The sequence below is a fragment of the Caretta caretta genome, chromosome 4 (assembly GCF_965140235.1).
Source record: "Caretta caretta isolate rCarCar2 chromosome 4, rCarCar1.hap1, whole genome shotgun sequence".
Taxonomy (NCBI): Eukaryota; Metazoa; Chordata; order Testudines; family Cheloniidae; genus Caretta; species Caretta caretta.
In genome coordinates this window covers 51,037,481-51,062,416 of record NC_134209.1, presented here as the reverse complement: position 1 = coordinate 51,062,416, position 24,936 = coordinate 51,037,481, and the positions used below count along the sequence as shown (strand labels likewise).

The following is a 24,936-nucleotide window of genomic DNA, read 5'->3' as shown; positions in this document are numbered from 1 at the left end:
CAGAGCATGACCTCAAAGAGTTCTGAAGAGTTTATATTTCTGCAGCGTTCATGTCTAAAAATGGAAATGTTTAAAGAAAGCTGAAACATGACATAGGAAGGCCAATAAATTATTGGGGGGAGGGGAGGGGTTAAATCCACATGTTAAATTTATGGTGTCTCCCTAAATTTATAAATAAAATAGCTAAACAACAGATTATAAACTATTCGTCTATAATGTAGAAATGGCAGTCTAAAAAAATTCAAGCTCTATGTAATAGTAACTAATAAGCACTTGAATGTTTTTATACAGTTATCTACACTAAGACACCTGCAGTCTGTACTAGGTTTATATGCTAAACTGTAATAATCTTAATATTGTAAAACTATTAAGTACACACTATTATTTACTTCTTTAAAGGATAACTCACCATGGTAGCATCCTCAATGATGGAATAATTTGCCTGATGAAGGTAGTGATGCAGTATATTACACAGCAAACAGGAAGGATTTTCTTGTAGGAAACGAGCCACTTTAGTCAGTCTGTTGTATTTGCTTCTCAAAGGGAAGTGCATACTTTTATTCTGAAATAAATATTTATACATGTATATATTTTCCCTATAGTGAACACATATAAAAATGCATGCATGTTATAAACCTGTGTAACCTAACAGCACCCTAATGTAAGACAGCAAGGAGCTCACTTGTATCCGGTACTGTTCTTTGCAATGTTGTTGTAGCCATATTGGTCCCAGGAATATTAAAAACACAGGATGGATGAGGTAATATCTTTTATTGGACCAACTTTTGTTGGTGAAAAAGACAAGCCTTCTAACTACAAATACCTGTTAAAGAGCTCTGTGTAGCTTGAAAGCTTGTCTCTTTCACAAACAAAAGTCAGTCCAATAAAAGACACTATCTCACCCACCTTGTCTCTCTGGTATCTGGTAGTGAGTTTCAGCTGGTCTGACTAGTTCAGTGTACCACAACACACTAATACCAAAATCTGTATCTTAAAAGTGTCTTATAAAATATCAATAGAAAGCTAATGGTATACTGAACACTCATTATTGTCTGGTATATGTACGGGGAACAAATTCAAAATTACAAACCAACTGGAAATTATGTTCTTAAAGTGTGTCTGCTAGGCAGGGATAACTTCAGACGAAGGTATATGGTTCTGCCACCTTGATGGTTCCTCTAAGATACATTAAGAGACAAGGAGAATGTATTTACTTAAAAACCATCAAGCTAACAAGGGGATGAGATAACCACTCAGGAACACAGTACGGGGAGGTTTCAGAATAGCAGCCGTGTTAGTCTGTATCCGCAATAAGAGGAGTACTTGTGGCACTGTAGAGACTAACCAAATTTATTTGAGCATAAGCTTTCATGAGCTACAGCTCACTTCATCGGATGCATTCAGTGAAAAATACAGTGGGGAGATTTATATACATAGAGAACATGAAACAATGGGTGTTACCATACACACTGTAACGAGAGTGATCAGGTAAGGTGTGCTATTACCAGCAGGAGAGCGGGGGGGGGGGGGGGGGGGAAGGAAGAGAACCTTCTGTAGTGATAATCAAGGTCGGCCATTTCCAGCAGTTGACAAGAACATCTGAGGAATGGGGGGGAGAGGGGGGGGGAGAGAAATAAACATGGGGAAATAGTTTTACTTTGTGTAAGGGTCAAACTCTAAAGATACTACACTGTTGCGGAAGATTTAAAGAAAATCTGTTTAGAAATAGAAAATATTTCTATGTCCATCTCCATTGACGGAGCAGGATATTTGCAAAACTATACTGTGAAAAAAAATACTGCAAGAGACCGCATTGCATTTTAGAACTTCTGATATAGATTATAAAATTTAATAATTCCTCCTAAGAACTAAATAAATTAATTATTTTCTAACAGTTTAATTCTAGAAAAAGCCACCCCAATACTAAAAATTGTTTCCTGCAGTATAAGATTTTTGTATTCAAGTTTCAAGGATGTGATGACGTTTAAGGTAAGGGAATAGGCAACTGTAACAAGCATTAACCTGCCAGGTCTTGCAATAGCAGACAAGGAAGCCCTGAAAAACCTTTCCACCAATGAGACTGATTTAGTGAAACAGAAGAAAAAAAAGTTGACTGCATAAAATCAGGATCATGTGTCCTCTACAATACAGTTAACCTAAATTCTGCATCAAGTCCCCCAATTTCTGCAGTTAATTATGCTGAATTTGGCAGGAAAATGACATTTCTGCATAATCAAGTAAATTAAAAATATTTTTACAGAATTCAATATTAAATTAATACCATTGGTACAGTATATCTTGTGATACTCATTTTGGTGTTGAACTCAAGTCAAATCTCAAATTTTGAATGTTTTTCAGCTGTATACTAAGCCAATATTTTCAATATTTACTTTGACATAGATTTTTCTATGCTAATACTTAAACTTTAGAGAAGTTGTCCAGTAAAAAATGAAGATTTTGACACCTGAGAAAGGTCACATGGGGCTTTTGGCACCCAAGAAGGGATTTTACCTTTTTTTAAAAATATGGAGGGTGATGGGTAGGAGGGAACAAGGGAAAGGGAGTGAGAGCAATTTTAAATGTTTAGTTCCATGCTCCAGCAAGTAGTTCACTCCTCTCCATCCCACACCCCCAATCCAAAAAATCTTTGGCTACATCCAACAAATACAGATCAATACACTACCTGGACACAACATAAATCATGTGCAAGAATTCACATTGTTTTCATGAGGTTTCAGTTTATAGCCCACAAAGATTCACTGGATAGTTCACACATTCCCAAAGCCACTGTTGCGGACATCAGATCAATTAGTATGGGGCCTAATTCTCCTAATTTCCCATTACTTTACAATGGTGTAACTCCACTGACTTCAACTGGAGATACTATTTATTAACACCAGTGTGAGAGAAGAATCAGGTCCATTTTGTTCACCATCACCAAGGTTTTCTCCTCAGACATAACAGCTAGAAACTTTAGGTTCTATGTCCAAATCACAAGGGGTGAAATCTGTGGCCAGTTCAACAAGCACAGGATTTCAATTACAAGTAAATCACTAAAGAAGCCAGACACCAAAGGAAGGTGTGTTGCTTGTGCTTATTTTAAGTCTGTTGACCTTATTTTTCAGTGAGTCACCAACCTCTAATGCCTCTGTCATTATGCAGCCCATGACAGCACAAATCCTTAGAGTTCCTTCAGTTTCTAATCTGTTTAATGAGGACTTCAGTTGATCAATGGGAACAAGCCATGCACCAACAGCAGGAGTTGCAGTGCTCAGTAGGTTCAGTTGCCTATGTTAAGAAAAATTAAATATTAAAAGACAGAATTCAAGTTCAGCAATAATTATCAGTAATGTTTCCTTATGCATTAGTTTGAGTTGGATATTACATAACTAGGTAGAGTTACAAAGTGAAACAAAACAATCTTTATAGGCTTGAAAATGTTAAGCTATACAGAACAATATTATTCACATTTAAAACTCGTGCAAACGTAAGTATGTGGCTCTAAATGCCAGAAACACACTCACTAATACCCTTCTCTCACTCATGCTACAGGATCTATTACTCTTCTCCCTCTTTCTTGGCATAAGGTAACTGGATTTTCAAAGGTCACATGAATGGGAGTCATGCAGAGTGTACAAGTAGTTTTGACAGATGGGAAGGGGAAAGAAAATGACACACTTTCTTCCTCTCTCTCAAACAATGCCATCACTTCTCCCAAACAATTTCACTGCCTCAGAATGAAAAAAAAAAAAAAAAACCACATTACAATAAAAGGTCAAGACGGGATAAAATTAGTATTTGCCCTTAAACTGCTCAAAAAACCTTTGCTCTATTTTGTACACAAGACTATGGGCAACTTCAACTTTTGGGTTTTTTTCAGTGCTTACCAGTGTTAATATAATATTTTCAAAACTGATTTAGGAACTCAAGTCCCACTGACTTTCAATGACACCAAGGGCTTGTCTCTACAAAGGCAAAAAGCCCACAGTAGCTAGTGCATGCCATCCACTCCACACACTAGCTCCCCTCGTGGACACACTTTTTACACACTAACACTTTGTCTACACTAGGACTTTAGGTCGAATTTAACAGCATTAAATCGATGTAAACCTGCACCCGTCCACACGATGAAGCCCTTTATTTCGACTTAAAGGGCTCTTAAAATCGATTTCCTTACTCCACCCCTGACAAGTGGATTAGCGCTTAAATCGATGTTGCCGGCTCGAATTTGGGGTACTGTGGACACAATTCGATGGTATTGGCCTCCGGAAGCTATCCCAGAGTGCTCCATTGTGACCGCTCTGGACAGCACTCTCAACTCAGATGCACTGGCCAGGTAGACAGGAAAAGAACCGCGAACTTTTGAATCTCATTTCCTGTTTGGCCAGCGTGGCAAGCTGCAGGTGACCATGCAGAGCTCCATCAGCACAGGTGACCATGATGGAGTCCCAGAATCGCAAAAGAGCTCCAGCATGGACCGAACGGGAGGTACGGGATCTGATCGCTGTTTGGGGAGAGGAATCCGTGCTATCAGAACTCCGTTCCAGTTTTCGAAATGCCAAAACCTTTGTGAAAATCTCCCAGGGCATGAAGGACAGAGGCCATAACAGGGACCCGAAGCAGTGCCGCGTGAAACTGAAAGAGCTGAGGCAAGCCTACCAGAAAACCAGAGAGGCGAACGGCCACTCCGGGTCAGAGCCCCAAACATGCCGCTTCTATGATGAGCTGCATGCCATTTTAGGGGGTTCAGCCACCACTACCCCAGCCGTGTTGTTTGACTCCTTCAAGGGAGATGGAGGCAATACGGAAGTAGGTTTTGGGGACGAAGAAGAAGATGATGATGATGAGGTTGTAGATAGCTCACAGCAAGCAAGCGGAGAAACCGGTTTTCCCGACAGCCAGGAACTGTTTCTCACCCTGGACCTGGAGCCAGTACCCCCCAAACCCACCCAAGGATGCCTCCTGGACCCAGCAGGCGGAGAAGGGACCTCTGGTGAGTGTACCTTTTAAAATGCTATACATGGTTTAAAAGCAAGCACGTGAAAGGATTACTTTGCCCTGGCATTCGTGGTTCTCCTAGATGTACTCCTAAAGCCTTCGCAAAAGGTTTCTGGGGAGGGCAGCCTTATTGCATCCTTCATGGTAGGACACTTTACCACTCCAGGCCAGTAACACGTACTCGGGAATCATTGTAGAACAAAGCATTGCAGTGTATGTTTGCTGGCATTCAAACAACATCCGTTCTTTATCTCTCTGTGTTATCCTCAGGAGAGTGAGATATAATTCATGGTCACCTGGTTGAAATAGAGTGCTTTTCTTCAGGGGACACTCAGAGGAGCCCATTCCTGCTGGGCTGTTTGCCTGTGGCTAAACAGAAATGTTCCCCGCTGTTAGCCACAGGGAGGGGGGAAGGTTGAGGGGGTAGCCACGCGGTGGGGGGAGGCAAAATGCGACCTTGTAACGAAAGCACATGTGCTATGTATGTAATGTTAACAGCAAGGTTTACCCTGAAAGAGTGTAGCCACTGTTTTATAAAATGTGTCTTTTTAAATACCGCTGTCCCTTTTTTTTTCTCCACCAGCTGCATGTGTTTCAATGATCACAGGATCTTCTCCTTCCCAGAGGCTAGTGAAGATTAGAAAGAAAAAAAAACGCACTCGCGATGAAATGTTCTCCGAGCTCATGCTGTCCTCCCACACTGACAGAGCACAGATGAATGCGTAGAGGCAAATAATGTCAGAGTGCAGAAAAGCACAAAATGACCGGGAGGAGAGGTGGCGGGCTGAAGAGAGTAAGTGGCGGGCTGAAGAGAGGGCTGAAGCTCAAATGTGGCGGCAGCGTGATGAGAGGAGGCAGGATTCAATGCTGAGGCTGCTGGAGGATCAAACCAGTATGCTCCAGTGTATGGTTGAGCTGCAGCAAAGGCAGCTGGAGCACAGACTGCCACTGCAGCCCCTGTGTAACCAACCGCCCTCCTCCCCAAGTTCCATAGCCTCCACACCCAGACGCCCAAGAACGCGGTGGGGGGGCCTCCGGCCAACCAGCCACTCCACCACAGAGGATTGTCCAAAAAAAAGAAGGCTGTCATTCAATAAATTTTAAAGTTGTAAACTTTTAAAGTGCTGTGTGGCATTTTCCTTCCCTCCTCCACCACCCCTCCTGGGCTACCTTGGTAGTCATCCCCCTATTTGTGTGATGAATAAATAAAGAAAGCATGAATGTGAAGCAACAATGACTTTATTGCCTCTGCAAGCGGTGATTGAAGGGAGGAGGGGTGGGTGGTTAGCTTACAGGGAAGTAGAGTGAACCAAGGGACGGGGGGTTTCATCAAGGAGAAACAAACAGAACTTTCACACCGTAGCCTGGCCAGTCATGAAACTGGTTTTCAAAGCTTCTCTGATGCGTACCGCGCCCTCCTGTGCTCTTCTAACCGCCCTGGTGTCTGGCTGCGCGTAACCAGCAGCCAGGCGATTTGCCTCAACCTCCCATCCCGCCATAAACGTCTCCCCCTTACTCTCACAGATATTGTGGAGCACACAGCAAGCAGTAAGAACAGTGGGAATATTGGTTTCGCTGAGGTCTAAGCGAGTCAGTAAACTGCGCCAGCACGCCTTTAAACGTCCAAATGCACATTCTACCACCATTCTGCACTTGCTCAGCCTGTAGCTAAACAGCTCCTGACTACTGTCCAGGCTGCCTGTGTACGGCTTCATGAGCCATGGCATTAAGGGGTAGGCTGGGTCCCCAAGGATACATATAGGCATTTCAACATCCCCAACAGTTATTTTCTGGTCTGGGAATAAAGTCCCTTCCTGCAGCTTTTGAAACAGACCAGAGTTCCTGAAGATGCGAGCGTCATGTACCTTTCCCGGCCATCCCACGTTGATGTTGGTGAAACGTCCCTTGTGATCCACCAGAGCTTGCAGCACTATCGAAAAGTACCCCTTGCGGTTTATGTACTCGGCGGCTTGGTGCTCCGGTGCCAAGATAGGGATATGGGTTCCGTCTACGGCCCCACCACAGTTAGGGAATCCCATTGCAGCAAAGCCATCCACTATGACCTGCACATTTCCCAGGGTCACTACCCTTGATATCAGCAGATCTTTGATTGCGTGGGCTACTTGCATCACAGCAGCCCCCACAGTAGATTTGCCCACTCCAAATTGATTCCCAACTGACCGGTAGCTGTCTGGCGTTGCAAGCTTCCACAGGGCTATCGCCACTCGCTTCTCAACTGTGAGGGCTGCTCTCATCTTGGGATTCATGCGCTTCAGGGCAGGGGAAAGCAAGTCAAAGTTCCATGAAAGTGCCCTTACGCATGCGAAAGTTTCGCAGCCACTGGGAATCGTCCCAGACCTGCAACGCTATGCGGTCCCACCAGTCTGTGCTTGTTTCCCGAGCCCAGAATCGGCGTTCCACAGCATGAACCTGCCCCATTAGCACCATGTTGCATGCATTGGCAAGGCCCATGCTTTCGGAGAAATCTGTGTCCATGTCCTGATCACTCACGTGACCGCGCTGACGTCGCCTCCTCGCCCGGTATCGCTTTGCCAGGTTCCGGTGCTGCATATACTGCTGGATAATGCGTGTGGTGTTTAATGTGCTCCTAATTGCCAAAGTGAGCTGAGCGGCCTCCATGCTTGCCTTGGTATGGCGTCCGCACAGAAAAAAGGCGCGGAATGATTGTCTGCCATTGCTCTGATGGAGGGAGGGGCGACTGACGACACGGCTTACAGGGTTGGCTTCAGGGAGCTAAAATCAACAAAGGGGGTGTCTTTACATCAAGGAGTATTTCAGGCAGGACTTCACGGAGGGTTCCAATAAGAAATGGTGCACCTAAGTTATTGTTCTTATTGGAACAAGGAGGTTAGCCTGGCCTCTGATTGATACATGGCTAGATTTACCTTGCTGCACCTTCTCTATGAGTGACTGCAGTGTGACCTAGAAGAATGAGTCCCCTAGACGGGGGCGGAGGGGAAGCAAATGAATACAGAACAAATCTGGTCTATTTCTTGTTTTGACCCACTCCATCTATCTTTTACATCTTTGGCTGGCAGCAGACGGTGCAGAAGGACTGCATGCCATCCACATCTCATGGCGGCTCGGCAGAAGATGGTACAGTACGACTGCTAGCCATCCTCATCTCTTGCCTGCCCGGCAGAAGATGGTACAGTACGACTGCTAGCAATCCGTATCGCCTGCCTGCTCACCATAAGACGGTTCAATAGGACTGACTGCAGGACTAAAGAGAATGACCTGGTCAAGTCACTCCAAATTTAGTCCCTGCGCCCATGTCTGTTCAGGCGCTCCCAGCCGACGTGGCCAGGAGCACCTCGGACATGACGATGACGGCTACCAGTCGTACTGTACCATCTGCTGCCACAAGGCAAGGGGTTGCTGCTACTGTGTAGCAATGCCGTACCGCGTCTGCCAGCACCCAGGAGACATATGGTGACGGTTACCTGAGCGGGCTCCATGCTTGCCGTGGTATGGCGTCTGCACATGTAACTCAGGAAAAAAGGCGCGAAACGATTGTCTGCCCTTGCTTTCACGGAGGGAGGGAGGGAACGGGGGCCTGACGATATGTACCCAGAACCACCCGCGACAATGTTTTAGCCCCATCAGGCATTGGGATCTCAACCCAGAATTCCAATGGGCAGCGGAGACTGCGGGAACTGTGGGATAGCTATCCACAGTGCAATGCTCCGGAAGTCGACTCTAGCCTCGGTACTGTGGAAGCACTCCGCCGAGTTAATGCACTTAGAGCATTTTCTGTGGGGACACACACACTCGAATATATAAAACCGATTTCTAAAAAAACGACTTCTATAAATTCGACCTTATTCCGTAGTGTAGACATACCCTAAGAGTGTCTTTGTTTGCTTTAACTTAACACACTTTGGAAGTGTATTAAGCTACAGTGCACAAAGACACTCTTAGTGTGTAGTAAGAGTGTGCTCATGGCAGTGTTAATGCAGAGTAGTTCATGTGCTTTAACTTCACACCCTAGCTTATCCCATATAAGCTTCCTCGAGTAGTCAAGTCCTTAGGCTCTTAATTGCCTAAATCCCTTTAGAAAATAGAATTTTAAGCACTTCTGAAAATATTACTCTTTCCTACACTTGCCCTATGTCATATTCACTATTTATTCATTTTAATCCCTTTTAAAAAAGATAACTAGATATATTTCCTTATAATTATGACAGTTATACAGGCAGTTGAATAGTACAGTGACACTGATTTGGTCTGAACTATCTAAATCCCAAAGTTTTGTCATTATCCAATAATAGAAGCAGCAGCAATTACTAAGGAGGCTGCACACAGAATACACCAGATTTAATAATATACAGAAACACTCCTTTCATTTCTTTTAAGCCTAAGGCAGTGTACCTTGAAAATATATGGGCAGGAGAGCGCATATTAGTGGGAGCTGCAAAACTAAACCAAATTTCTTTGATTGTCAGCTTCATGCTGCAGGAGTCAGGTGGGGGAGGCATTAGAGGAAGATCTTTTTTCAGATCATCAGATTCAACTCCTTCATCCTACACAAAAAGAGGTACAAGGATAAGAGGTAAATTGTTTTCAGAGGGCAACAAGTGCTTAACAGAAAAGCATATTATGTACTGCCTGCCAAAAAATAAAATTCCATATGACATTTAACTAGACAAAGGAATAAAAACACACATGCCCCACACTATCTCCCAAGATCATATTTGGATGCATCCTTCAGAAAACTGCAGTTTTAACTGTGTAAGCTATGTAAGCAGATACTTTGAATTCAAAGTAAGTACAGAAGTTGTTAAACTGCTGCAAAAAATAATTCTGCACTATAATTAGCAACTGCTAAAAAGAAGTCAATCTTGAGACAAGTACTAACCTGAATAATTAAAAAAGGGCATGCACCTACCTGTTCATCTGAAACTGAATTTCCATTTATGTCCGAAGAGGGACTTCTATCACAAGGAAGATTATCATCAGACACATCGGTATTATAACCACTACCAGTTGGAGAATCTGAAGAATTGTTGGATGCAAGCAATCCACTCCTCTCTGTGGCACTAGATTTACCCATGACTCCAAAAGTACTATATAAAACAGCTCCAGATTGTCTTCCTCCTTTAAATAAAAAAATTAGAGTAATTTGTTTACAAAACTCTTGGTTTGTTCCATTTATTCTATTTTCAGAAACTTTTAAAAATAGGGAATTTTGTCAATTTTCCACTCCCAAGTCCCATGTAAAACATCTGTAACTCTTCTTACTTTCACAAATACTTTGCTGCATACTTTGTATACTAATGCATACTTTGTATACTTTGCAGCACACTAATCCTTGTGCACATATATTTAGATACAAGTAAATTTAATACCTGTTTTTGGAAAAGTTTATATCTCCTCAAAGCAATTTTGCATGCCCTCTATCTAACTGAAACACTAAACATACAATCTACTGAAGAGAACAATTCAGATGCAGAATACATTTAGATTATTTCTTTTACAAGAGTGAGCTTCCCTCTGGAAAACAAGGCTCCAATCCTGCAAACAGACCGCTACTGTGGATCTGATTCCAGGATCATGGACCAAGGGACTAGTTATATCACCAATTTCTATCTTTACAAACTCAATGTTATAGACAAAAGCTCCTTAAATAGCATTAAGGCTGAAATAAAGCTAACATTTTAACCCAGGGGCGGGCAAACTTTTTGGCCTGAGGGCCGCAGCGCGTTTCTGAAATGGGAGGGCCAGTTAGAGGAGTCTGTGCCTCCCCAAACAGCCAGGTGTGGCTCAGCCCCCGCCCCCTAACCACCCCACCCCACCCCTGCTTCTTGCCCAACAGTCCCCCCCCCTCAGACTCCTGTCCCATCCAACCCCTTCTGTTCCCTGACGGCCCCTCCCGGGACCCCTGCCCCATTCACCTCCCCCCCGCACTCCTTGTCCCCTGACCGCCCCCGGGACCCCTGCCCCTGACTTTCCCCCGCCACCTCATCCAATCCCCCTCTCCTTCCTGACTGCTCCCCCGGGACTCCTGCCCCCATTCAACCCCCCTGCTCCCTGCCCTCTGACCGCCCCGGCCCCTACCCACACCTCCGCCACCCCCACCATCTATCCAACCCCCCTGCTCCCTGCCCCCTTACCGTGCTGCCTGGAGCACCGGTGGCTGGTGGCTCTACAGCCACCGGGTCAGGTCAGGCTCTGCAGCTGTGCTGCCCTAGGAGCTCGCAGCCCCGCCCCCGCCCAGAGCATTGCGCCAGTGGCGCAGTGAGCTGAGGCTGTGGGAGAGGGGGAACAGCAGGGGAGGGGCCGAGGGCAAGCCGCCAGGGCCAGGAGCTCAGAAGCCGGGCAGGAGTGTCCGGCAGGATGGATGTGGCCCGCGGGCCGTAGTTTGCCCACCTCTGGTGTAAAGTATGTATGTTCACATAAAATATAAACTATTTAATACCACCTACATTCAATAGCTTTTTAAATTAAATTAAAAATGAAGATTAGAAACTTGGAACACCTATTAGAGCATTTCATTAAATTACAATAATAGTAAATAATATTGATCATGTAGCATTGCAATACTGTAACTTTACCTTTTATTGTTAAATTTTCAATTCCACATTCAAACATTATCCAGCCCCACCTCTCTTGGCTGGGACCGATTCGAGTTACATCTGGAACAGCTTGCTGATCAGTTTCATCTATAAAAGTAAACTCATCCAACTCTTCCAAAGTAAAAAGAACTTTTGACTTCTCAAAAGGAATCGCTGTTATTGCACAAGTCCCAATGTCTGTAAAAACAAGTAATTTACTCCCTTTTTATATAGATTATGACAAAGAATTTATATGGATATAGCACATTTTTATAGTGACGGAGCATTTTCCCTAAATTAAAGAGGGTTTGTTTGGATTTGCGGGGGGGGGGGGGGGGGGGCGAAGGGGACTTTTTTTTTTCCTTTGCATTTATCAATAATTTTTAAAAAATGACTATGCACAAAAAGGAAAGGTTGAAAGAAGTGAACATTTGGAACTGCCACTCCAAAAAAACAAAAACAAAAAAGCTACTCATTAAGCATTGCTCATAAAATTTTAAAATAGTGTTTCCCTTTCTCCACATCTTCCGTCACCTACATACAATCTGAAAGAGCCTGGAGAAGAAAGCAACATAACAATGATCGCAAAATTAAATTAAAGCCCAAATATATTTCCAATCTTAATCATGTTAAGGTACTATTAGCAAAAATACAATGCTATATAAAGAAAAGTTTGTGGCTGCTTTTCAAAAATTGACCTGTGACTGGTTAAAGCCTTAGGTACTTTAGCCCTAAGGAAAAATCTTGTTACAGCACATTCCAAATGAATACCTTTATGATACCAAATGCAAAATGAAATACAGTGATATTGATAAAAGAAAAGGAGTACTTGTGGCACCTTAGAGACTAACCAATTTATTTGAGCATAAGCTTTTGTGAGCTACAGCTCACTTCATCGGATGCATACTGTGGAAAGTGTAGAAGATCTTTTTATACACACAAAGCATGAAAAAATACCTCCCCCCACCCCACTCTCCTGCTGGTAATAGCTTATCTAAAGTGATCACTCTCCTTACAATGTGTATGATAATCAAGTTGGGCCATTTCCAGCACAAATCCAGGTTTTCTCACCCCCCTCCCCCCCACACACACACACACAAACCCACTCTCTTGCTGGTAATAGCTTATCTAAAGTGACCACTCTCCTTACAATGTGAATGATAATCAAGGTGGGCCATTTCCAGCACAAATCCAAGGTTTAACAAGAACGTCTGCTGGGGGGGGAGGGGGGGGGAACAAGGGGAAATAGGTTACCTTATGTGGTTCTCTTAGCTAAAAGGGAAACTTTATGGCATATTAAAAAAAAAGCGTTGCTTTTTTTTTTTAAAGGCACTTGATTGAGTCCGCTACATTTTGAGGGTATTTTCGAAATATATCTTCAAGGTTTATTTAGTGGGTATAATGTACGCCTCCACCCATGTTGTAGGTGTGTAATGCGTATAATCAGTTCCACTGATCGCTAAGAAAACATAAACCCAGAACAGACTATTTTAAATTTGTTATATTACTTTCTTTGAAGTCTGAGGTCTAAAATGAGTCAGACCCCTCGATTTGTATAAAAAAAAATTAGAGGAGTTATCCTAGGCATCATGTGACAGAACTGATGTATGCTGGCAAAACTCTGTCACCAAAGGGATGCTTGAATCTAATCGAACAACGAGAAAGGCATTTGTGAAAGTTGCCCCCCCCTTCATTTAAAATCACAATGGAAAAAATATACTCACTAATGGGTATTGCATTTTAAACAAAAGATAGGACCAGCTGCCATTATGTGGAAAGCAGCTCAAATTGGTAATCTCAGTCAAAAGCTAGGAGTAGAAAAACTGAAATCTGACTCAACCCTAACTATACAATCACAGGTTTCAGAGTAACAGCCGTGTTAGTCTGTATTCGCAAAAAGAAAAGGAGTACTTGTGGCACCTTAGAGACTAACCAATTTATTTGAGCATAAGCAGTTGATGCCTAAAAGATGTTGCCATACTTATGAATAAGCCAACCTGTTGTATCAAGGCCTCTAAGCTGTCCATGAACGCGATGAACATTCAGTTTGGCAGCAATTTCTTTTCCTTTTTCTGCTCCAGCATTTGATCTCAGTGAGCCAGAAGATTGGGGCTGCATTTTACTGGCATGGATGTACCGATCAAATGTTACTGAATTCCTCCCTGTATCTGCATTGTTTAAAGTCTCTTCAATCAGACCCCTTTTAAGTGAAAAGGGAAAAGTAAATGAAAAAATCTTAAAGACAATTATTTACCTAGTTTCTTTTAGTTTTACGCCAATTTAAAATAAAGTAGGCGCATCAGAACTAAGAATTCTTTGTTCACAAAAACTAATAAATGATGATTAGGAAAACTAATAAAGATTTAATTTTCCCCTAAATGACATAAGTACAATTCCCCCCAGACATCACTAAGAGTTAAACCTGTGTAACTGAAGGATTAAGGCTTTAAAGATTCCAAAGTGCTTTTTCCCATCTCATTTAAAAACTAAATTTATATTTAGAAATCCATTGACAAGAAAAGTCTCAGCCAGAGCAATTTTTTTCAGATTCTCCTGATCTGCAAGACATTAAGAGTTATGAATTATGAATTATTAAATGTTTTAGTCTTACCTGTTCATACGAACTTGTGTAGCAATTCTATCAAAACACAAAGCTACTAAGGAAACATGAGTCACAGTTTTGCCAGAAGCAATGCCTGAGGTTTCTTCTACCGATGCTTGTAATAAACACAAGTTTACCTAAACATAAAATTCCCCCAAAGAATAAAAGATAGTTGTTGTTTATTTTTAAATGCCCTTTTAAAAAAAAAATATATATATATATATATATATCTCAAAGGTTTCTCATCTGATATAATCTACACCATTCCTATTAAAAATGAAATCCAAGAGGACGAAATAATCTTATCCTATCTAAACCTTTACAGAGTTTGAACACAAGTTCAGTCAGACACCATTGCACTGGTTAAAAACTTTAATTTTATACTTTATTTGCGTAACTATTTTACTTTGATTGAGCAGGCTGACAAAAATATATAATCCTCAACAAAATATGACAGTCATTTATCACAGCTAGAGGTAAGCTTTTCAAAAAGTCAAAAGAATCCACACTAAGGCTAGCTTGTGAACTCCTGTCATGTGAAACTACACAGACAAACAGATAATTATTACCTTGGGTATGGTAACATTGGCCTGAAGACCTTTAATTTTCACATTATCTTGCTTAAGTGAAAGATTAGTCTGTGCCTGTCCTTGGTTTGTTGTTCCTGTAGCAGGGTTCTCTGTTTTTGTTCCTCTAACATCCTGTTTGGAAGATAACTTAAAAAAAAAAAAAAGTGGTACCAGTTAGGTTTCAATGAGTGTAAATTACTCTCAAAATATTTTTTAAATGTAACGTAATGGGATGGCTCAGAGGCATTGCAATACAATAGAGTCAAGTTTGATTCCAACCTATGGTGTTATAATTTCTGGATCATCCGAGTCTGAGCATGCTACAAAGGGTTGTGCCGTTCAGCACATAAATTTCAACTGATTAAAGATCCAAAATGATCTCCAAAGAGTTCCTTTTATCTAAAAGATTAGTTGCTTTGATAAGGGACCCCTAGGGGAGGTCACAAAGTAAATTAAAAATATAAAGAATCACCAGTAAGGATAGAAAGAATCCTTAGTTGTGGAGAAGGAGAATTGTACAATTAGTTTCAAAAGACTGATAGGAAGGTAGGGACAATTTTGGAAGGTATCAGATGGCCTGCCTTTCTGCCACTCCCCTCTCATAAAAAGACAGATGTGCTTTTATGGCTTCATTTCAGCAGAACCCTACCTCACAAAACACAACTTGCTGGAAGTATTCTAAAATATTAATTGTGATAAATTACGCATTGCCAGTATACATATTCCACTTAAAAAAAAAAAAATCTGTTGGAAGAATATTGACCCAATCACCAGCACAGCAATGTCAAATTTACAGTAGCCAAAGATCCAGCCTTATATGTATTGTACTAAATTATACTAATTAATATCACACTTTCTCAAATATAGTACAGTATTACAGATTTTTCTGCTATACTATTGAGTAAATAACTGTTCTGTAACTGTGGATCCTTGAGATGTTGTCACCATGGATCCCACTGTAGATGCACATGTGCCTCATGTGCTCAAGATTGGATTCTCCTGAACAGCAGCATCCAGCAGGCTTCATGGTACTCACAGCTGAGATGTCTGTCACAGGTACTACCCATGCCGATGTTGAGGGCACTGACATCAATACCATTCACCCCGGTGCCATCAGCACTGGAGTTGCAGTGGAGTGTACAATCTCGACAGCACTGATGAGATTGGCACCAGACTTGACAGTAGTGGGGAGCAGCACTCTTGATGTCTTTTAACCTCAACACCAGAGAACTTAGGAGAGCCCTTATCAGCCAAAATCCTATGACTAGAGTTCTTGTGAGAGCCCGAGGAGCCCTTTTTGGGTCTTGACTCAGTCTCTTCCTCCTGAGAGCTGGAAGATGACCTCAGGTAAGACGAGTGATGCTTTTACTCCCTGTGTGCTTTCACAAGTTTTTGTCTCTTGAGGGACAGGATGTGGCCAAAGGACCAGCCAGAGCACTAAGGGATGATGAGTTCTTCGTCCATTCAGCTCCAGATTGGCCTGGATCCAAAGCTAAATTTTTCCATGAGGTACTCCTCAGGAGTAGGGTGACCAGATAGCAAGTGTGAAAAATTAAGATGGAGGAAGGGGGTAATAGATTGCCTATATAAAGACAAAGCCCCTAATATCGGGACATCTGGTCATCTTACTCAGGAGTATCTCATGAGATTTCTGCATCCCAGAAAGACCTACACCTGCCCATTAAGTGCCCTTTGCCTCAATGTATCAGGTAACGTGTATGATCACTACTAAGGGTCACAACAAAAGGAAGGCCATTTTTTACAGTTTAAAGTTGCACTGTAGTTCATCTCCAAAAAACAACAGAAACTCCCTACTCAGGAAGCAAAAAAAGTAAACACTAAACTTATTATCTATTTACACAACAGCAAACTAACACTATGAACTACATATTAAACAAATAAAAGACCATGAGAGCTCCAGGCGACACCGGAGCGCCAACTCATAGCCACAGGTGCTGAGGAGGAAGTAAGAGAGGGATGACTCTGTCCTTTATGCCATTAATGGCAGCACAAGCACATGCAGGGTGCATGCCCCTCCACAATGGACATTGCTAGCTAAAAATCTTTGACTCAAATGCACCGGGCATGCAGACACCTGAAGTGGAATATGTATGTACTCAATCACTTGAAGGAGAACATTTGGTTATAACAAATGTGCATGCATCCTTAACTATAGGATGAGATAAAAATTTAATCTGAAATAAAGACATTTATAATATTATTTGTTCTGTTTCATCACTCAATCTAATAAAAATATACATGCTTCTGCTCCCACAAAACCTCCTGCAGTTTTGTAGTACGCTTACATTCTCTGAAAAGGTTGTTTTGCTGTTCTGTACAGCTTCTCTGAGGACCTTATAATGTAGATCATCCACAATTGCTGCTGGGTGTTGAGTGCTAGCACAATGTACCATTGCTTCTATATACCTACAGGAGAAAAAAAAAATCACAAAAGAAAGATTAATTCCCAATTAATTTCCAACAAGGATCAGAGCAGATCACAGGTCACTACAATATAACATTTTTTCCTAGCTCTCCTGTTAGACATGTGAAATTACATAAATTGGCCTTTTTTTTGGGGGGGGGGGGGAAAATAAGGGCAGGACATCAGCTGCTATTCCATGCATTATATAAAATCAGCTCTTCTTCCAAAGCCTATATACAACTAGTCTATCCAAAAAGTTTTGATTTTAGCAATTGATCTTCTAGTATCTAGCAATTTTAAACATTTATCTTAAAGTAAATGAAAATAAAATACCTGTCTAAAGCTTCTGCTACCAGAGGAGTGAGAACAACATCTACAGTTCCTTTTACTTCCACTATTGCTGTTGTTCTAGTCTGGGAGACCGGATGATCCAGGGTCCATTCTTCTGTTATTGTTTCATCATCTGTATTATCCATTGTTTTCTTTTCCAAAGGAGTATAGGGTGTACTAAACAAGTTAAATAGAAACTAATTATTTAGATTTTCAAAATAGGCATTATAAAATGTATAGTTAATATATTTTCTAAACCTATAGTTTGGTACGACAGCTATTCCAAAAGAATCAGAGCCTTCGGTTAGATTAAAAAATCTTCTATTTATTTCATCAGAAGATTATCTCGGAATGAGGAGGGTCTTCAAGACACAGATACTTTCCAGAGTAAGCACAACAGACTACATATTTAATAGGCTATGTATAGGAACCTCAAATGTGAGAAGTACCTATTTACGTATGTTAGAACTATGCATGCAAGTAAGCATTCCCTAATTCAAAGATTGCAAAACTGGCCTCTCGGTTTGCTGAAATTCTTTTTCACCAGTATTACTGATGTTAACATTAGTTAAGTCAGTGTTAAAAGAATATTTGTCATGGCAATTCTCAACATTAATGGAATTTTTATAACATGTTGCAGAAAGGATGGTCTTGAGAGTCCCAGTGTAATGTTTTAGTCACAATAGCCAAATTCTACTTTTTGTTCTGCCACAGGCTTCCTATGGTACCTTGGAAAGTCACAGTTTACAATATGGAAAATGGGGATAATATTTCCCTACACAAGGGAAATCCTTTAATGTTTGTGAGGTGCTCATATATTCTGGTGAAGAGCAACACAGAAAAGCCTTTAAATAAGACATGATATGTCATTCTAAAATAGATATCTAACAAAAAGGCTGCTGACACCAGCCTGATTTTAATAAGGCTAGCAAGAGCTGCAACAGTTAAAGTATTACACAAACTCAGTCACCTCTCATTTAAAGCCATACCGTCACTATAATGCAGTGGTCCCCAAACTTTTTACCTTGCGCCCCCCCTTACTCCTGTCCATGCCCCCCTGCTTCCCCCAAGCAGGGCTGCGGCTCCAGGAGGGGAGGGATATGGACGAGGTAAGGGGGCCAAGGCTGGGGCCATAGCTGGGGTGGGAGCAGAGTCTCGGCCGTGGCCAGCAGTCACGGCCCTGGGTCAAGGCCAGCAGCCACGGTCCCAGGTTCGGGACCCCAGACGCTAAGGGCTGGCAGCAGGGGTGCAGCTGGTTGGTGCTCCCTCCCCACCCCCTGTGGGGGCTGGGTTAGGCCGCAGCAGCACCCCTACCCCCAAAATTTTCCTCTGCACCCCCCAGGGGAGAGCACCCCACAGTTTGGGGATGTCTGCTAAAATGCAATCTTTTACTCACTTGGATGTTGATCCTGTAAGCTGCATGCCTCTGTCCAGCAAAGCATTAGCTGTGAGACCCTGTTTAACAATCTAAAACAGTAAAAAAACAATTACTACTTTGAGTTTATAAATGACTAATATATTCCTTGAATACTATAACTTCAAGAGAAGATTCCCATTACTGTGTTTTCCCCCAACACTCCATCTATATATCTAGGTTTTTTAACATACTGTACATGGATTCCATCATTAAGATATATTTTTATAACCATTTAAAGATCAGATCCTGAAATTCTCACATGAAAATTAATACAATAATGAATAAACATTATTTGAAATTTTTTACACAACTATTCAAGGAAAGTAATGTATGAAAGATTAACAATATCCACAGTGTTTCTTTGACTCTAAAAGCACATCTAAAATTAGCTTTAATTTTGTTCATTACTTAAATTTCTATTAAATCATTTTAATTATTTTTCATATTATATGAAAATTGCAAATTTAATACAGTATGGCGTTCAAAGGGAGTAACCCAATGGAGGCATAATTTCACATTTGTACAACTGCTGATATTCAGTTTCATACCGGCATCTAATTAAAAAGAGGGGAAGGAGGCTAGCTTATCCTGAAATCAGAAAGCACTGGAAAACTTGCACCCATTCATACTGTTGCACAAAGAAAACAAACCAGAAACATTTTGTTGTGAGGGAGATATTTGCTTTCCTGTGTTGAATCTTAATACGCAAACAAGCATAATAAACTAATTCAGAGCACGGGGGGAGGGGGGTGTACTTTACTGAGTCTTCACTTAACTGTACTAGTCTAGAGTCTTTGTTTTACTGATAGGTAATTCCAACACTTTATGCGGCATTTAAGATGAAATAAATACTTTTTCTTGGTAAAAATTACTCTAGTGTTGCTGTACTTTATATTGGTATATTCAGTTTTGATTAGACTTCATTGCTCACAAGACACTCTGACACTGTGTTACAAAGACTGCTTCTGGAAGACCCACAGACTTGAAGACTGCTAATGATGCACCTAAGAATAAACTAAATAAATGTATGTTTTTAGATTTGTATATGAAATACAATGATCACACTGTTCACTAAATTGAAGTTTTAAAATCTATGCAAGTTTTCGGTATGATTCTCAAGTTTCAAGACATTTACTCTGGGTTTATTTTTGTCAGATGTTCTCAGGGTTCCTGATCAAGCATTTACAAAAAAAAGCAAATTTTACAAACTATGCAAAAGCAACTGCTGAAAGGATGCTGACCCTGAAGCTGACACAGATTACCTCAAACTAGAAAGAAATCTTAGGTACAACCATAGTGAGAGGACAAAATCATCTCAACCCTTATTTATATTTTAATTTTTTAAAATTTTCTTTTAACCATTTCTCTGCGCCCAACACAAATTTTTTGGCCTCATGGATCCTAAGTTTTCATATATTAACATACCATTCAAATGTCTTATTTAGATTTTTAGTAGCTCCTTCAAACATATACCTTCACACACAATACTCCTGAGGGAATTCTGCACCACTGCGCGCACACACAATTCATGTCTAGTGCAGAATTTTTTCCCCCCCAGAAAATACATTCTGCCCAGGAACTGCTATAGTTCCACCTTTCACCCACCAGATGCTGGTCAGCTGGCTGTTCTGTTGCCAGAGCAGACAGCTGACCAGCAACAACAGCTAGCAGCCAACTGTATTAATTACAGCAACCTGCCCATGAAGCCAGGTTAGGAGGGAGAGTGGGACACACGGGGCTGCTGGGAGGGGCGGGGTCACAGACTGGGTTTCAGAAGGGTTGTGGGGAGGGACAGCCTAGGGCACGGGCTCAGGAGGAAATGGGGTGATAGCACTGAGCCAAGAGCTGAATGGGAGGGGGTTCCAGGGCTACATGGGGACAGCGGGTGCAGGGACACATGGGGACAAGGGCAGATGTGCATGACTGACTGGGAGAGGCTCGGGGTCACCCAAGGTCTGCATGGGGGAAACTCCCCAACACCCTAACAATCCCTCCCCCGCCCCCACAAAAGAAACTATTCCTTACTTCTCCCACCCACACCCAACAACCCTCCAGGTTCATCCCCAGGCTCCTTTCCTCTCCCTCAGCTCCCCCATTGCCCCTGACACCCCAAGCTTTTGCACTGCTTCTGACGGGTGTGGGAAATATGTTTCAGTATTGTAGTTTAAATGAATTTCTCAACATTCTATATTAATATGCCTAGTAAGGAATCTATTTGTCAAAAAACATTTCCTTTTTATTTTGGTCTGTATTGTTACAGACATACTTGGTCTTACCAAAATAATTGAAACTAGTGTGACTATATTGTGTTATTTTGTGCAGAATTTTTAACTTTTTGGTGCAGAATTCCCCCAGGAGTAACTTAAATAGGAAATAAAGCAAAACCTCAGCACCTTGTTGTCTAAATCTGCTGATTCCCAACTTTACGTTGATGTAAAGCTGTTCACAGCCTATATGACAGTATGGTTAACCACAACTAACTGAAGTGTTAAGCTTTTGTGGAGGAGTTAATCAAGTATACTGTAAATACATTTTGTAAGAAAATGCACTACAAATGACATCCTGCTGGATGTCATTCAAAAGCATTTCTGAGTACTGTAATGAGAGTTTATAAAGCTCTCAATAATTCAAACACACTTTTCAGTCACAAAACACTAACTTATTCCTCCCTACCTCACAAACCCTTCCTGTTTCTAGATCCTAAGGATTTAATATCAGAGATCACAACTCTTAGTAACCAACAGCAAACAGTTTTAAGTTTCCTTTGACCTAGTTAATAGGAATTCTTTAACACAGCACATTCCAACCTTTCTAGTCCACTTTGTTTCCTTCTTCACTTTTTTCCCCATACCTTAAAAGTTGGAACAGAAAGATGCTCCAAAGACGAGGCGCTTTCCTCACTAGTTGGGGTATCAAGATCTAAAGGCCGATGTAAGGAAGATTTTGAGGTTCTTTTGTTTGTTGGATGCTTTACTGACCAGTTGACCACCTGAAACTGGGTAAGGTAACTTTGGTAACAGGTCATTATAGGCTGTTGGGAAGTTATTTGATCACTTTCTACAGTCTTCTCAGCTTCCATGATATACATGTGCTCAACAAGCTCATCCTCTCCTCCCACTGCTGAAACAAATGAAGCCTGTGAAGCATGAGTCTTGATTGGCAAAGTCTTTGGATCTTGACTGGCTTCTCCATGGACTGTACTAGTTAGAGGTCCTTCTACACTGTGATAGATTGACCCTCTACTATATTCAATTTGCTGGGCTTGCTTTTTTCTCTTTTTTCTCCCTGGATAGGTTCCTGGACCTTCATCACTGCTTATTGGCTCAAACTCTTCAGCTGCTGAAAAATAGGCTTCACTATCAGCCATTGACATGCTAGAGTCCATTGAGCGATACTGGTGAAATGAATTTGAATCTGCAGATGGTGTGTATGGAAAAGAACCAAAGCTTCTCCTCTGCTTTGGAGAGTCCAAGACATTCTCATCACTGCGAGAGACATCACTACTGAACTGAACACCAACTGGAACAGGCTGCTTGTCACCATAGAATGCTGCGGTAAGACTCTTGGTGCTCCCAAGTCGGGTAGAACACACTGATGCTTGCCGTTTCAAAGGAGACCTGAGGGGAGACTGTCCTACAGACCTTTCCTGGTTGTTAGGAGACACAGGACTGCTTTCTGAAACTTCTGCTGGAGTACTAGAAATAGAAAAAAAAACAATTGTTTTTTTCATTTAATATCGTCCAAATCTTACATTGCACAATCTTGACAATTATTAATGCACATTTAAAGAAACAGTTTATGCACTTTTCATCAACACAAAGGAGGAAATTATAATTGTCAAAGAAAATATCTATTCATATACGAAATTATTTTCACAATACAGAGCATGGATACTAAACCATATTAAGGTCTTATAGTAACTGAGGCCATCTTCAAACTGATCAAAGCACAAATGAGGCTTGTCTAGGCAAATGCTATTGTCATGCATGTTGCATTCTGGATATTAATGAGTCAACTTTTGTATTCCAAGTAGCAAATTAATTTCAGGAATACTGTTATAAATCATCAGTTGTGTTTGAATTGGTTTACTCAGCCTTATTAATCCTTAAGAGTACAAATAAATTTTTACCTTGGACAGAGTACTAACCTTCCATGACCATCCTCTCTTTTTGCACCAGACACTAACTCCTTTTGTCCCATGTGATCTTCAGTAGCAGAAGAAGGGCTTTCCTTCTCACCTGCAAGCAAGGGAAGTGCAGCACTGGAACTGCTGTTTTCCTCTGAAGATGATGATGAGCTATGGGATCGCAATGGTACTTGCAGACACAGGTGCTGGGCCTTTCTCTCTATTTCTATACCCACAGACCTGCTATCCCAATCTTTTCTTTTTACACCATTTGTCTTACCTAAGTACAGAAGAGACAGAAATCAATTACAAATGTGAACATTTTGTGGCACCAAGAATTAAGAACTATAATGGTTTCCTCTCCCCCCACCCTTAAAAAAAAGTAACATTCAAATACATACATACACATATATCTATACACATACATATTGCACTGACAAAAATGTATAAAGACAACTAGAAGTGTTAAAAGGCAAAACACTAGACGCCCCCATTGATTGACGCCCAATTTAGATAATTAACTACAAGTCGATGTAAAGTCCTCAGACTGAATATGAACAAGAAAGCAACTGTAGACCCCCCTCAACAGATTGGATGGATTAGCACCCATTGTGTTTTAGTACATACTCTCCACTGTCACAGGTTTATCAGACCACATTCTATTGTGCAACCTGTAGTAGAATTACATACACAGTATTTAGTAATAACTTATTGTTCATTTACCAGAATCAGACTTTAAGACTTTAGAAAGTACGTTGTACACTTAAGAATCTACACTTCTCAGTAAGTGGGACAAAACTGCACACTAAGTAGTACACATTTTATTCTTACTATCCATAATTTTGGGAATCTCCTTGGTAATAATCCATTCTCCTGGCTGCAATAAAGACTGTCCATAAAACATATCAGATTCTGCACTTGTACTTGAAAAGGCAGAGCTGCTTGAAGGCGTCATCTCTTCAAGCTTGAAGAAGTCTAGTCCTGTTACTGTGCCACCAAAGAATCGGCAGCCACCAAGACAGCCACACTTGTTCTTGCTTCTCTTGTTCTTCACATTATCATCTGGCCACAAAAACCACAACCTTTGCAAAGGAAAACAAAAAAATAAATACAAGAAGCATTAGTGCACTGAGATTTAGGTACATTTAAACTCACATTGTGAAACCGGTTTCAGAGTAGCAGCCGTGTTAGTCTGTATTTGCAAAAAGAAAAGGAGTACTAGCGGCACCTTAGAGACTAACCAATTTATTTGAGCATAAGCTTTCGTGAGCTACAGCTCACTCTCTCTTTTTCACATACCAACCCCCATTTTATGGATTCGTTTATACAATTGAATCAAGCCCTTTACAAATACAATGCAGATACATAAATTGCACACATCTACAGAAACACTAAATACCATCCAGTTTAGTTTCCAATATATGTTATGATCATCTTTCCAAAGATCAGAAACACTTCCACAAATTAGGAAGGAGAGGTCTTAGTGTAAACAGTTCATGGTTTTGCAAAGAGATTGGCTACACTTGCAAGTTAGAGCACATTAAAGCAACCCCAGGCGCGCTAACTCCCGACCTGTCCACACTAGCAAGGCACTTAGAGCACCTGGACTCTGCAGCTGGAGCGCTCCTGGTAATCCACCTCCACGAGAAGCATAGAGCTTGCTGTGCCCCAGCTGAAATGCCTGGGCATCAGTGTGAACGCGGTGTTGCATTACTGCGCTGTGATCGGCCTCCGGAAACATCCCATAATCCCCTGAAGTTAAGTGGCCACTCTTGTCATTATTTTGAACTCGGCTGTAGGAATGCAGATATCCCCTTTCAAAGCTCCGTTTCTGAGAGCTGGCATGCTTATCTGCTCTGGTACAAAGCAACCATTACTGTGGAATGCTGCTGGC

General features: G+C 41.4%; 1 protein-coding gene across 12 annotated transcripts in view; it reads right to left on the bottom strand.

Annotated features, from left to right (window-relative positions):
- Positions 1 to 24,936, bottom strand: part of BLTP1 (bridge-like lipid transfer protein family member 1) — a 244,333-nt gene that overhangs the window by 105,538 nt on the left and 113,859 nt on the right. For all 12 annotated transcript variants that reach the window (XM_075127633.1, XM_048847184.2, XM_075127624.1 and 9 more), the window contains 14 exons: positions 23,874 to 24,124; positions 23,064 to 23,322; positions 21,768 to 22,611; positions 18,896 to 18,966; positions 17,503 to 17,676; positions 17,051 to 17,171; positions 14,745 to 14,891; positions 14,185 to 14,312; positions 13,571 to 13,773; positions 11,574 to 11,771; positions 9,908 to 10,116; positions 9,391 to 9,542; positions 3,138 to 3,288; positions 410 to 562 (listed from right to left, as the gene is read on the bottom strand). In XM_075127633.1, coding sequence (XP_074983734.1) covers positions 410 to 562; positions 3,138 to 3,288; positions 9,391 to 9,542; positions 9,908 to 10,116; positions 11,574 to 11,771; positions 13,571 to 13,773; positions 14,185 to 14,312; positions 14,745 to 14,891; positions 17,051 to 17,171; positions 17,503 to 17,676; positions 18,896 to 18,966; positions 21,768 to 22,611; positions 23,064 to 23,322; positions 23,874 to 24,124 — 3,061 coding nt within the window. The remainder of the gene's footprint in view (positions 1 to 409; positions 563 to 3,137; positions 3,289 to 9,390; positions 9,543 to 9,907; positions 10,117 to 11,573; positions 11,772 to 13,570; positions 13,774 to 14,184; positions 14,313 to 14,744; positions 14,892 to 17,050; positions 17,172 to 17,502; positions 17,677 to 18,895; positions 18,967 to 21,767; positions 22,612 to 23,063; positions 23,323 to 23,873; positions 24,125 to 24,936) is intronic.